Source organism: Pollachius pollachius (assembly GCF_949987615.1).
Source record: "Pollachius pollachius genome assembly, chromosome: 14".
Classification (NCBI taxonomy): domain Eukaryota; kingdom Metazoa; phylum Chordata; class Actinopteri; order Gadiformes; family Gadidae; genus Pollachius; species Pollachius pollachius.
Window position 1 is genome coordinate 7049493 of NC_136947.1, and position 12367 is coordinate 7061859.

At 40.0% G+C, this 12367-nt stretch overlaps 3 protein-coding genes across 5 annotated transcripts in view; all 3 read right to left on the reverse strand.

Annotated features, from left to right (window-relative positions):
• Positions 1-987, reverse strand: part of arhgap21b (Rho GTPase activating protein 21b) — a 32385-nt gene extending 31398 nt beyond the window's left edge. For all 3 annotated transcript variants that reach the window (XM_079751127.1, XM_079751128.1, XM_079751126.1), the window contains exon 1: positions 756-987. The gene's annotated coding sequence lies outside the window, so the exon portion shown is untranslated. The remainder of the gene's footprint in view (positions 1-755) is intronic.
• Positions 988-2244: 1257 nt separating this feature from the next.
• On the reverse strand, positions 2245-6923 carry prtfdc1b (phosphoribosyl transferase domain containing 1b). Its single transcript, XM_079751593.1, has 9 exons — positions 6805-6923; positions 6459-6565; positions 6187-6370; positions 5712-5777; positions 4564-4581; positions 3839-3921; positions 3582-3628; positions 3380-3456; positions 2245-3253 (listed from the first exon to the last, which is right to left on the reverse strand). The coding sequence occupies exons 1-9, from the start codon at positions 6847-6849 to the stop codon at positions 3206-3208; spliced, it is 675 nt and encodes a 224-aa protein (XP_079607719.1). The 5' UTR covers positions 6850-6923; the 3' UTR covers positions 2245-3205.
• A 2737-nt stretch (positions 6924-9660) lies between these two features.
• LOC307085842 (pre-B-cell leukemia transcription factor 1) overlaps positions 9661-12367 on the reverse strand; it is a 45801-nt gene continuing 43094 nt past the window's right edge. Inside the window, exon 8 of the mRNA XM_079750731.1 lies at positions 9661-10406. Within this exon, the coding sequence (XP_079606857.1) occupies positions 10314-10406 (93 nt within the window). The 3' untranslated portion in view covers positions 9661-10313. The remainder of the gene's footprint in view (positions 10407-12367) is intronic.

A 12367-nucleotide genomic window follows, 5' to 3' on the forward strand; every position in this document is an offset into this window, starting at 1 on the left:
GGACAGTCAAGGTGCTTGGTACATGGTACTTCAAAATAAATAAATACATATCTACTAAACGTATTGGTTTTTACTTATAATGCTTCATCACGCTCCATGGTTGAAAAAAGTCAATATATGGATAGAAAATGTCATGGCGTAACTTAGGGGGAAAAAACTTGATTTACAAATCGTGTCAGTAATTTAGAAACCAAATATACGGTGTTATTACATCGTAGTATAACCGACCCGAAAAGAAAAAACACAAGCGGGGCACGGAGGTCCTCATTCATAGACACGCCGTCAACACTGAATAATGGGCCAGTAACAAGTGTTTGTTTAGGAGTGTGGAGCACACGACCCCGAACCAAACAACGCCAAGTTTAAACCCAGTGTAACCCACCCATCTATGCTCAATATCGAACCCCACTACCGACACACTGATCCATTAAAATGTGTTTTCGAAGCCCATCTGTGTCTGTACGGGGATCAATGGTCAGCACCCTGCTGTTGTTCTCGTGCTAAGCGACCCACAATGGCCAGGCGACTCTAGCTCACGTTACTCCCTATCACCGCCGTACCAGGCGAGGCTAAAAACCGAGATTATCAATCACACACGCCACATACGCTGAGACTTTCCTCTAAGAACTGAAAGCCTTCGGTAATCGATACAATTGAACGGTAAACTCGCCCCGTCAGAGACAACAACGAAGCAAGCAGCAACAGGCTGGCGCTACTGCTAGCCTCCGAGCTACAGGCTAGTGGAACAAAGTTACCTGCGGTATCGGGAGTTCAAAAGTGGACGCAGGCAAGGTGGAGTGGCCGTGTTTCCCCATGAAAGCGAGTGAAACGGATCGGTAAATCCCGCCGCGGCGTTCCCGACATTGTCGATGAACGGTATACGTGTTTGTTTTTCCGTACGACCGTTTTGTTTAGCTGTCGTTTCAGGTCCACTTAGGGGGAGGCACACGCGGCTGTTGGTAGTACAGGCTGGGATCGGGTCCGGTGTTCCCCACTCTTTCTCCTGGCTGGAGCCACCTTCTGTTCTCCAATAGACCCGCGGCCAATCACAATGCGCGTTGTATCGAACTCGGCCAACCAGACGCATCCTTGCACAATGCTTCGTTGCTGGCTTGTAACAACTTTTTTTTTTTTTCTGTTAACTGAGCTCCCTTCTATCGAGCGAGACAACTGAACTGTTTGAAAACTATTCATGTACCAGAGACGCTGTTTGTAGTAAACAATGTACTGTAATTAGTTTAGTTTTGAGATTTGTATAAAGATAAGACGTGTCAAGATAAGTATTATGTTAATAACCACCAGCCACAAACAAGTGCTGTTATACTCAATTTCAAATAGGCCTACAGTAGTCACATGTCCTGGTTCATAGTGAGGTCGAGGTAGACTGGCATGTGTACGGCAGTAGATGAGGACGTGGAATGTGAATTCCCACTGGTCTTATTACAGATAGCACATTGGACTCGCAATCATTTCTTGTTGTGTAGTAATTATAATCCAACCTAACAGAAATGTAAGATAAAAACACCACCATTACAAAATGCTTGCGCATTTGGTCGTACACATGCAACACGAGAGAGCCTGGAATTGGAGACTTAAACGTGCACTGATTCCCAGGGCTTTGACAAATGTCCCTTTTATTTCTACCAACATAAGGGGCCACCTGTTCTAGGGATTGGCAGCTTTTCTTGAAGAGGTCACCCTAAGGAAGCAGACTTTCACAAAGCTGTCCTGCCAGGTTGATTAGACTTTAAAACTAGAACCTCGTAGCCAATAATTCCTCGATATATGCCTTGCAACAGTAGATATATATATATATATAATTATTTTAATGAACTCATTTCAAATGAACACAATATGCACATAATATAACTCAATATATGGGTTATGTTTGGACCATATTAGGCATATTCACAATAAAGGCATAATGCCAAATTACTATAATTCCAAGCAGACCTCTAACAGGTGGATAGCAGTTTTTGTTTTTACAACACTTCCTGTCTCCAGTTTAAACATATGCTTGGAGTCATATGTCAGTTGTATACAATGAGGTCAGCAATTTACACCATGTACTCTATTTGCAATCTCTTAATCCACAACTGGCCTATTTACACTAAAGCAGTTGTTTATCAACTTTAAGGTTAGATCACTTTTGCCAAAATAACTTTGGAAATGTGGTTGTAACCACAATACAATAACATTTAATGCAGAACTGGTGAATGAATGTACACAACATTTTATTTTTAGTAGTGTGTCTAGTGAAATAGGTTACTGCAACAGTGTAACAGCCTTAAAACAAGGGCAAAGTAACAGAAAAGAAAAGGCAGTTTGAATAATACAAACAATGAATCATACTACTTGGACATCGTGTGTTCACAGAAGTTCTACCCCTTATTGACAATGCAATTACAACGTAAAAATCATTTAGCTACCATGTTATGTACAACAGGCTGAGAAATTCATGGAACATGTGAACGTTTAGTGTGTAAGAAGCCATTTTAGTTTCCCCTCAAAACAGGTAGAGCAGCAGTGGGACAAAGACAAATAACTGAAACTGTTAAAAGGTCACGTAACGATAAAGATGATCTACCGTTCCATTTCTAAAACTTTGATGTCACAAGAAGTTGATGTCACATAATACAGGTCATGTATCAAGGTCATTACATAGCAAAATCCAAACAATTGAGATGGTCATTTTATATATATATATAAGTAGAAAATTCCAAAGTACACTACATTAATAAAGCAGAGGACATGACCTATGAACTCTCTATGTGTAAACTGAGCTGTGCTGTCCCATTTCTGAAAAAAATCTTGTAAACATAATATGTAACAATAATTAAAAAATATTAGTGCTGAAAGGATTAGTGGATCAATGAGGTAATATATAGAGAAATATCTATTCTATACTTTATCGTAATTTAGTATGTAGAACATAATTGTTTTGCTAAAAGTCAGTGCAAATTCATAACTCTGATAAATAGATATTAATTTGAACCTTTGTTAGCCTTTATTAAATACATTTGATAAAAAAGTACTGTATTTACAAGTACACTGTGTGAAAACACTAAGTCTTACTTGATAGATGAGTTGAGCTTTTCAAATTAACGGGTTAATATGGAATTTTGTTAAGTTTAAAAAGAAAGTGTCCAAGCTTGCCATTAATTCTACTCCAGATAGAGCAGTCAACGTTAGCACCCTCATCCATTTATATCTTATATTTCATCTTCCCACTTTCACTGAGGACACAGATATGCTAGAAAAGATGCAAGAAAGAGGAATATTACTTTAAATGAGAAACATTGCACACATTTCTTTTTTCTACAATAGAATCATTGTGACTACAAATTGGCACAATGAAGGAGGAAGCAACAAAACTCACATCAAGATCTCTGAAGTATTCATTGTAGTCCAGGGCATAGCCAACAACAAAGCGATTCGGTATCTCAAAGCCCACATCTGAAAGGACAAGACAGTCGGAAATGCTAGGTAATCCACAGAAAAAGTAGAATTAGGCTTTGTTTTAATGGATATTCATACGTGAGTCACAAGGACATAGAAAACAGGGCTGCTCAACAACATACAGTCAGGGAGGCAGGCCACACTATGAGGAACTCTCTTCACCAGTAACCTTAGAAAAGACACAAAAGAACACATTCAACACAACATTCCATCGTGACACACTTGACTAGTGTATTATCATTTTTTCTAGTGTATCAAGCAAGGGCATCCTTTGTAAACCTGTGCCATTGCTCGCCTGTTGTCTAGACTCCAGAGGAGGAAATTAAGTGACTGGAAGAGCAGGTCCAATGGGCCAGTTCGTCCTTCATCCGAGACTCACCCTGCTACTTTGATCATTTTGGGCCTGAAGCCTTCCACATGCTTCAGGAGCATTTTCAGTGTCTTTCCTGTGTCTACAATGGCCTGGGAGAAGCAGACAAATAAATTCACTTAAGCAGGTGACCCAGAACCTTCCGACTTTGTAGAACAACCGAGAAAGGGGTCTGATCTTTGACCCATCAAAGAATGGCCCAACTTTGTATTTTGTAATCATTGGTTGCATGTTGACTTAAATGCTACATAATAACTTCCCTGGAGAAAAACAGTCACACAGTAATGACCACCTTGCTGAATGACTGAACACAGCTGACTATAACAAGTAAAGCGGTAACAGCAGATGTAGACTTAGCGATGCGTAACAAAGTGATGTGTGTTCAGACCAAGGAGAAAGACTGCTATATCTACATACCAAATAGACGTTTGAATAGTGAATAATCATTATGGCTGTACATCAAGTTCCCTGTGTACATGGACTCCCATAGAGGATCCAACATCTGCTCTAACAACAATGTTTTGAGCATTCCCTTTTTCATATGGCTCTAAAACCGTCTAACAAAGACCCAATTAATTAAAAAGTTTACTCTAGTCCAAGCTTAGTACCCTGCAGTAAAATAAGGATGTCTTGTGTTGACCTCAAAAAAAATCTAGGGCAATAAACAGGCTATATTTTATCTAGTTGGGTTGGAGAAAAACAAAACAAGAAGCAGCAAGACCAGGTTGGCTTACCTCCACGATGAGGACGTTCTTTAGGAGATGTGGGAGATGAAAAGGAAAAACAAAGTTAACACACTGTGAACAACAAGATAACAAGCTTAACTTTGAGGCAAACTTCTACTTTTGTTTAACTTGAAGAAAGCCAAACAAAAGAGAAGAACAGAAAATATATAAAATCATATTTGGCAACTGGTTTTTGATTAGTTCAAATGATTAAACAAATTGGGAGTTTTGAGTCTTGGGAATTTGATCATGTACTGTAATATTGTAATATTTTGTAATGCTTGATTACAATATGAATTGTATGATTTAAGAATTGTTTGGGCTGAGTTACATAAGAGAAAGGATTATGACATTATTATACTTATATTACTATACTTTTAAAGGTTTATACATGTGTGGTCAAGTATCCTACATTACATATATGATATAATGATTGTGAGTATGTAACATGGTGATTTTTGTTCACAAAATATGAAAATGACATTTATTGTCACGCAAAAGCCCTTTGGTTCATTACAAGAATGTACACCCCATGAATATACAAATGCAACGGGTGGGAGGCTAAACTTCCCATCATGTCCAATCATTGATTCCTTCTCAGACATTGTAAAGCGCCCATGAAAATTTCTAAGTAAAAATACAAATCACTGGGCAGTTACTCAGACTTCATAAATCAATCATGCTTGAGGCGTCGAGACACACCCTAGCCACAGTGTGTATCCTGTATATTGGTGTGTCCCAATGGGCAATTGGGAATTAAGTGACTGGGCAAACACTAAAATCATTTTTCGCATTTTGGAAATAGTTGTGAAATTTGTCAGCAATCCAAACCTTCCCCAGAGACCTTTACTGTGTATGGTGGTGGGAAAATGTGTTCATATACACAAAGAAGACCTGTAATGATTCACAGAGGCAACAAAGTCAGATAGTAACAGTAATGTGATTCATTCATCATCACTATCAGCGTGCGTGGACAAAGTGAGTACACGAAGCACTATAGGATGCAATCGCTTGCGTCTTCGGACTGTCGGTTTGAGGGCAAACTATGGCTGATGGCGTCCCCATGAGGTTGTTTCAAGCATTGTAAAAAATAAAACGACGACGTTGTTAAAAATGATTAGTTGTAATAACTCATTCCTTGTTTTGTTGATGATTACCTTTCCATTCAAAAAAGATAAGTCCTCTGCACCAACAATTTGCAAATCCTCTGTTGATTGGTCGTTCTAAAACACAGAGCAGAAAGCAACATTCGGATTAACAGTTACCGTTCCCTAGATATTTAATTGTTGAAATACATATTCTTAATAAAATGCGCTTTTAACATTAGGCTATATGCATTTCCTATTATTATTATTATTATAATATATATTTTTAAAGTCGATTTAAATAAAAAGTCGATACATTATGGGTGTAAAAAAAAGAAGTTAAAATGACATTTTTACATTTTAATTTTAACAATAGAACATCAAAGTTCAATTGCATCTCCCCCATGTTTTTTTGCAAACTCATCTGTAGCGTTTGCAATCATGGTTTACAACAATGTAACTAAATTCGATCTATAACACAATGCCAACCCCAAACGTTACAGCCGACTAGCCTATAGCCTACATTTTATTTGTGTACCACTCTCACCAGGTAGCTCTTGAGGCGGATGAAGTGGACCCTCATGGGGATGGATCGGTTAGAGTTGCGACTCAGAGTTTTGATTCCTTCCACCAGGTCGGCGGAGAACTGGTAGCCCCCCTTCAGTACACACAACACCACCAAGTCGTGGTCTCCAAGATCATCCATGATGTTGCGGGCAAGCCGCTCGGTCCTTCATCGAAACATCAAACATAGTTATAAGATCAGCTGGACGTCTCATAAGAGGATATAACAGAACACCACCCATCGCAGTGTTCTACCTGTCCATGATCACGCCATGAGGAATGTAGACACAGTCGAGATCTCCCGAATAGTGAGTAGGAGAACTAAAGAGGTCGAGATTGTACCCCGGCCAGTCATCCTCGATCTGCATCGAGACGGGAGAGTGACCAAGTTATAACCTTCAAGTAGATAGTTCGCATAATAATGCCAGAAAAAGTTATCAAAGTTACATTCATTCACAATCACTATTCACAAAGTCAACAAGTGCATGAAATAGTTATGGCTTTATACACTTTCACCCGTTCGCCAGATTAAATCTGCGCAGCCATCAATGCGTTGGTCAGAGTTGGTCTATCTCCAACGAGTCTTTCTTTAATGAATTACCACAATGCCACAGTCCCATGCAGTTTTGCCGACGACGTCTGCCATGTTGCTTTTCTTCAAAGTACCAGGATTCTTCTTCTGAGTTTTTCCACTTTTGGAAAAAATACAACGCCATCGTGTGTGACGTCATCAGGGAAAGAGGAGGAGTATCGACATGAATAATGACAATCATCACATTTGTGCTGTTTTATCCCGATGCACGGCGGTAGTTACAACATTAGGAATATATAATATATAATATTTTATATATAATATTTTATATATAATATTTAATATTCAACGTAGCTCTACAGGGGCTTTATTAAAAAACAATCTTACTTTTACACATTAAGTAAGAAAAGCAGTCTGTGTGCGGGTAGGCCTAGTGTAATCGCACCTGCTGACATATTGTCTACTTTATTATAATTCAATCGTTTGCTTTAAGACACACATACACGTTTAACGGTGTATTAGACCAGTAAAATCTGTTTAAGAAGATAGACATTTATGCAGGGTAGTATACCCCGCATAAAATGTGGTAACATTGCCCCCTTGCGGTACAATTGAGAACCTGTTTGGAGTAACAATCAGTCCTTGTTGAAGTTATGTGGACGTCTGTGGCCTTTCATACGTTAATAAAGGGGTTCTCAAACAGCCACTTTGTTTCGATTTCAAAACATGTCATGCATTTATATTTTGTATATAATAACAACAACCTTGTTTGATTGCAGCTGCAGTTCCACTCCAAAAGCTTTTAGGCTGTTCTGTAATCGATGTTTCTTCGAGTCGACACAACGAGAATCTGAATGTTTTTCTATTCTGTTATGGCGCGCGTTTCGAGATAGAGGGTGTCGTCAATGCACGGAAGGGATGGGTGCAGTACATGTCAATATTTTTTGAAGTAAGCCCTGTATGTGAGAACTAGCGTAGGCCTATATGTGTCCTCCCCTGCAGCATGCAGGAGACCAATCTGGGTTTGGCGTTTCACACTCGACTCCCAGTCAGGGCCTGAGACCATCGGTGTCTTTGCTACCCGGTGCTTCCCTCAGCTCGACCTATATACGGGTAAGGGGCAATATGAATATTCAAATGTCGTACAAATAATTATCTCAGATGTGTCACTGTCTTGCCAGATAACATCAGTGGGTGTCTCTTAAAAAAGTATCTGTCCCTGAACGATGGCCTAAATTGGTAATATATTTATTTATTTATATATTTTATAATATGTAATATGTGTATAACATATTATGTGTAATGTATACACATAACACATGTGTGTGATGTGTGAGATACGACAATAGCTTCAAGTTACATTGTTATAGTTTATTTATTAAACAGTGCTAGCCAAAATGTATAATGAAAAATACATGTCTTACCAAGCGTGTGTATGTGTGTTTGTGTGTGTGCGTGTGTGAGAGAGAGGGAGAGAGAGTGTGTGAGTGTGTGTGTGTGTGTGTGTGTGTGTGGGGGGGGGGGGGGGGGGGGGGGGGTGTTTGCATGCTTGTGCACTCATGTATGTGGGATTGCATGCATTCATTTGTGTGTCTGCATGCACGTGTGTGTGTGTGTGTGTGTGTGTGTGTGTGTTTTCAAGTGAGCGTTCACATGCACAATCTTTTGAGACAATAACCTATATCATCATGTACCGAAATATATTAGATAATACATCAGCTCTGTGCCTTTATTGAAGACAGGTAGATGATGTGCCATTAGAAGTGAGCCATCAGCAGGGCCTGACCCAGCCTCACTTTATTCCCCACACACTCTGTTTGGGCTTCCGGCTCCGTAACCACTGACGCCTGCACATGAAGGTAGTGTAGATGTAATGAAAATGAATCTTTTTTGGTGATTCGGAAAAAGTAAGAATAACCGCTGATGAATATTCTCGCTGCACAAGATAGCATTTTAATTGGTCGAACAACAAATAAGAACATTATTGAAGCACAATGCTGCACGTTGAGCAAGTTTCATGTGGAGAGCAACACAAAATGTAATGGGAGGCGTTCAGCTTTTAGGACACAAAATAGAAACCCACAAAACATGTTGTATACAAACAGGACGTGGGTCCGGTGAAACACTGTCTGACACGAACAGATGTCTCCTCTTTTTTTATATTGATAACCATATATTCGAAAATCTGATCGAGCGAAATTTAACCATGGTACCATTTGTCAAGGTTCCCCCAGATTCCTCAAAAAGAACAACATATATTTGTGGCAACATCTGCTCAGCATCGCTCCGTCTCTTCATCAGATTGGGCTTCCAAAGACATGTGATGGCGTCGTTCTAGATTTGTTTTAAAGTGTAGATTCAGGCCATTTTTTTCCTGTAGTACAGTAAGTATTGACTCATGTACAACATCCATGTCAAGGTGATGTTTGAATTGGTCCGATTAAATTAGAGGCTAATTGAATGTTCTACAACAACAAAAGAAACAAAGAATATAATATACTACAAAATAGGAAAGGGAAAAAAGCATAGATCTTTGTATTTTCCGATATATTTATCGATTTGATATGTTTAACGTTTCTGTGCATGTATATTTCTCATGGCTGATTGTAAGCACATGGTATTGTACTGGTGCCAAGAGAAATACATATATTAGTAAAGATGTTACATTAGAATGTCATTTAAATTGAAAAATGGTAATTTGGCTGTTCTGAAAAATTAAATCTAGAATCACAATTACTGTGTTTAATTTGAGCACATTCAAGAGACAACCTTTGAAGCAGGTTAATTGAATTGCTCCAATGCCCTACTTTGGCAACAAAGACTTTCCTTTATGGAAACCACCTGACTGCATTTACGCTCTGCTGAATGAATGATCAGGCCAATCCAGCTTCTCTGAGTTCATGACAAGTATTTATTTTTCTTATTGTTTACAGATAACATACGTCACAGGGTTACCTTAGAGGTAATATCTCCCGACAGCAATCGGCTCGGACTGGTCGGAGACAGATGGGAAGATGAGCATTATCAAGAACACATTGTAAACAACTAATCAATATTTAAGTCTAAATGGCGTACCATAGAATAGGTGAGAGACAACAAAATGTACGTAAGAAGATGTGCCTCTTGCTTGCAAAGACAAAAAGTCATTTTTTTTACAAAACAAATAATGGGTCACTGACATTTTTTAGTACTTTTTTTGTGGCTGAGAGGTAGAATGATGTAGTTTCAGTCAAAACCAAATGGGTTGATTAATTAACGGTATCACGTCATTTCATCGTCATGAGTGAAAACATCACATGTGAATAAGTAAACCCAGCCCTCTGAATATAATGTGTAATCTGTACAAACAACTCCATTCAATATGCAAGCGTTTTCATTTTCGTCGTGATATTCTTTTAGTTTTGTGTCGAGTTCCCGAATGTCCAACATCATAGCAGAAGAAAGTTTGTTTTTTTAATTCCTTTCCAGAGATAGGATTTCCCGCTCTTCCCAAAAACCTTGGACGGGTGAATTCCTTTATCTTTAATACTGTGAAGACCAAGGCCAGTTCGATGTTGCAGGTGTGGAGATTGAACTATTCAGTTGGAGGTGTCCGAATGAACGCTTCCGGGGCCTTCTGTGGGTGATGTCACTGACGAGGGGGTGGGCGCATCTTGCCAGCCACCGTTCGCCTGTGAAGATAACACATGACGACAATAATTAAGCAATAAGCAATAAGCAATGGCAGGAATGTGACCAACAACCCTACTAAAAAAAACACGTGTGCATTTCTACTGTGTAGAGATTCTGAGATTTATTTTTTAATACATACATGAGAATATACATAAAGCTTTAAAAAAGCCAAAAGAAGGAAAAAAACGGATTTAAGTTGAAATGATATCACTGAAAGCCATGAGCATGAAATAAAAAACACGCTCCAATGTTGCTTTTTCTGTTGCAGCAGATGCCATAAAACAAAAAGAAGACCTGTTGCACTTCGACTTGCGAAGTGCTGTCGGTTCTTCATATACAAATAAGGATCTGGCTCCCTCTTTGTCCACCTAGCATCAAAAGTGACATCCATAATTTCAGCTAAACAGACGTAGTGCTACACAGACCTTTTATATACCCCTCAGCGTGCCCTACTGATGATAAAAGAATCAATTATAGCAAATTATTACACCGGCTTTTGGGGAAAAAGAAAATACATCTTTGTAAAATAGAAACCGTCTCTAATCACAGGAGAAGGTCGACCGAGGACCATTAGGGACATTAATAGCAATTTCCGTGCCATTAGTGAATGCCTCAAATGGCCATTGGCAGCCTCTCATTTTCAAAGCCTGTTATTTCACATAAAGACTATCTGTCATCCTATTCACAACCGGCGAGAGGAGAAAAAGAAAGGAGACAGAGAAAAAAAAGAGAAACATTTCAAATCTTCAGCCCTGGCAACACCCACTAGCAATTTAAGGGGGTGTAATTTCTGTTCCAGCTCTGGGGGAGGGGGGGGACCCCCCCTCGCCTGACTCACAGGATATTGTTTGGGTAAATAACAAAGCCCTCTGCACTGCATCCACTAGTCTGAGACGCCAACGATTCTAAATCGTTAGTCTCTCTACAATCGCTGCCAACTCACTATAGTCACTTTTAAAATGTTGTTGTTTTGAGCGTATTTCTTATAATTATGATCAAGTCAATATCATCCTCTTAATTTTCTATTATGACTATGATTAATATTGTATTTCCCTATCTAAGAATATTCTCAATGTATAAGTCACGCTAATACAACCTATATTTTTCTGCCAAATAGATCAAATCAATTGATGTTATACATTTATCCTGCACCTATCAATGACTCAATCACTGAATAAGATATTGAAATGAAATAAATAAATGTATTTCTATGTCTTCAATGCAGCCTGTTTAGTTTCATGACACTATGACCTGACCGCACAGGAAGGCAACGTCGCCAGACTGCGAATTTGCCAATGATGTTATTTTAGCATCGAGAGGGAGGGAGGGAGGGAGGGAGGGAGGGAGGGAGGAGGGAGGAAGGAGGGGTCGGGGCCGGGGCCAGCACTGGGGCTGGGGAGGGGGAGGGGGGGCGTTACAGGCCTGGCTGTCAGTGTCACTGCGAGTGTGGACGGCTGATCTGACCAATGAGCTTGGACTGCTAGCCCAAAGCCCCGCTCCTTCTGTGTCTGTAACTGTCGTATTGATTCCGCTCCGTCCCGTGCCGCCTGTCGCTGTGCATCTACATGCTAACACACACCGCCCGGAGTAAAGCCTGTCTCCCGCGTAGCGCACGGGCTAACAACAAACAGCACCACAAAACTAAAACTAAAAACTAAAACCAGGCAGACTAGCATGCTACCGTACACAGCCTGTGGGTCGAACTCACTTAGAAAATCAAACAGAAAAAATAACAGCGACTTCGGACATCATGAGTCAGCGGTGTGTTTTGAACGGACAGCAGGCGGACCTCTCAGGTAGGAGGCTGACACCTGCGCCCTTGTACTCGTCGACTGCAGGTGCCATGCTAACGCTAATGCCCTGCGACAGGCTCGGAGCGCGTCCAGCCCCTCAGCATGGCCGCTGCCTCATTGCCTGCCACCCAGGGCATGACTGGGGGAGGAGGGAGGGGAGAGGGGGA